Below are 2,382 nucleotides of genomic sequence, written 5' to 3' on the forward strand. Positions count from 1 at the left end.
GGGCGGGACGCTGGTCATTGTAGGATTACTCATTTTTGCCAGCTGAACGCTTGAGGCAACATGAAATGAAGTGTTTTCCTCAAGAACACAAACATTGTCCGGTTCAGGAATCGAGACCACAATCTTACGATCATAAATCCAACACCCACTCCCTAACCACTAAGCCACACGTTTTTACGAACACCAAATGTAAACACAGCCACAATCTTATAAAACAGAGCAACAGATGTTCAGATAATACAAAAAAGACTTTTTTTTTTCAGAATTTTTATTCCAGTTTATTATTATTTTTTATTTCCAGCTTGAAACGCGTGAGATCTTTTTGTATTTTCGTTTTCTCTCCTTCTTCTTCTGTATGTTTCTATGAAAGATCGTTTCTTGCAGAAGAATTCTTCAAGGGCATTTGGTAGAGACTTGATATCTTCTGCTCTTTCTCGATGTTATCGTTGTACCACTTACACAAAATATTGAGCTGGAATAAATATATAAAACGTATATGAAATATCCATAATGATTATTATTTTTGAAAAGTACAATTAGGCCGCGAAAATTCTTGGCGTTAATGGTTGTCAAATTCCTCACAGAAATAAGAATATTTAGCTAACAATGTATAATGACCTCACCATTTTTTTGCTTTTTGTTATAATATATCTAGATAGAACCATATTCACAATATTATCAAATGGTTAAGAAACTTCCTTCGCAACCACAAGGACCCGGATTCGACTCCACTGTAGGAAATTTTGGCCGGTATCATTTTCTATAGTCTTAGATCGAGCCATACCTTGGCATTGAAAGTATTTGTTTTATCTAGGATGTGTGCGCTGCCTAGTAGTGTTATTTTTTGTATGTTATATATACTTGTAAACCCTGGTGTTTCTGTTATGTATTTATCTGAATGTTTTTACCATACCCAATGCGCCTACTATAATAGGAATTGTTTCCATTTTAGGTTCCACATTCGTATTATTATTATTATTATTATTATTATTATTATTATTATTATTATTATTATTATTTGATGAAAACTCAGCTTATTTTGCTGGATATGATGGAAAGTGTCAGCTGTTCACACCCAGCAGACTAAGGTGACACTTGTTTACTGATCATGCTTCAAGAACCCTATGGAGAACTCTTGCAGTTCCAAGCAATGATGATTTTTGTAGGTGTTCTATCTTTACATTTGCGCCAATCTTTTCTGAGCCATGCTGGTAGTTGAGTGCTGATATTTCCAAACGCACCAATCACTACACGTGTCACGTCCACTCACTTCATTGCCCACAACCTGCGATTTCTCACTTCAAATCGTCATGGATGTTCAATTTTTCTTCTTCTTTCTCTTTGACCTTGCTGTCCCCGGGACATGCAATGTCGATTATCATGCAAGTTTTTTTTTTCTTTTTTGTTCACCGCAATAATGTCAAGTTTCCGATATCTGATCTGACGATTACCCTGAATCATTACGTTCTACAGGATTTTGCAATCCTCATTCTCAATAACTCCTTCTGGAATTTGGTCATACCAAGTCTTTGCTCTTTGTAGGCCATGATTTCCAGAGACCCCAATGGATCGTCCTTTCCACATTGTCATGATGTCTTTTGTATTCGCATTTTATCAATTTCGGGCATTCACTAACAATGCGCCATATGGTTTCACCTCTCTCGCTACACATTCTGCATTTGTCGCTCTTGGTAGTGTTGTAAATTCTGCACTTCACATAGTTCGTCCTTAACGCTTGTTCTTGTGCCACAAATATAAGTGCTTCTGATCCTCATCATCACTATTATTATTGTTATTATTATTATTATTATTATTATTATTATTATTATTATTATTATTATTGTTATTATTTATTATTATTAGTATTATTATTATTATTATTATTATTATTATTAGGGCAGTGTGTGGGCAGAATCATTGTATTTCTTTCGGTTCTTTACGTTCTACGTTTAAATCCTTCCAAAGCAATCTTTGCCTTTCATGCTTGTGGGATTGATAAAATAAAGTACCAGTCGAGTACTGGGGTCGATTTCATTCTCTAATCTCATCCCACAAACTTCATTATTTGTGCCTATCTTAGAAACACGATTTCTTACGGAAGCGACCATCAAAATACCTTACAACAGTATATAATTGTTGATCGTTACATTCTGAGTTCAGATCCTGCTGAAGCCCACTTTGCATTTCATCCTTCTAGAGTCGATTATGTATAGTAGCAATTATATACATGCATATGATATATATATGTGTGTGTGTGTGTGTGTGTGTGTGTGTAATATATATATGTATGTATACATATATCATATATAAACATATATATATATATCATATATACATATACACATATATATGTATATATATGTGTGTGTATGTATGTATATG

General features: G+C 34.1%; 1 protein-coding gene across 1 annotated transcript in view; it reads right to left on the reverse strand.

The window, feature by feature from the left end:
* Positions 1–256: 256 nt before the first annotated feature.
* The window catches only part of LOC106878519 (pancreatic triacylglycerol lipase), a 20,812-nt gene continuing 18,686 nt past the window's right edge, over positions 257–2,382 (reverse strand). Inside the window, exon 9 of the mRNA XM_014927747.2 lies at positions 257–472. Coding sequence (XP_014783233.1) covers positions 394–472 — 79 coding nt within the window. The 3' untranslated portion in view covers positions 257–393. The remainder of the gene's footprint in view (positions 473–2,382) is intronic.

Source organism: Octopus bimaculoides, chromosome 11 (assembly GCF_001194135.2).
Source record: "Octopus bimaculoides isolate UCB-OBI-ISO-001 chromosome 11, ASM119413v2, whole genome shotgun sequence".
Lineage (NCBI taxonomy): Eukaryota > Metazoa > Mollusca > Cephalopoda > Octopoda > Octopodidae > Octopus > Octopus bimaculoides.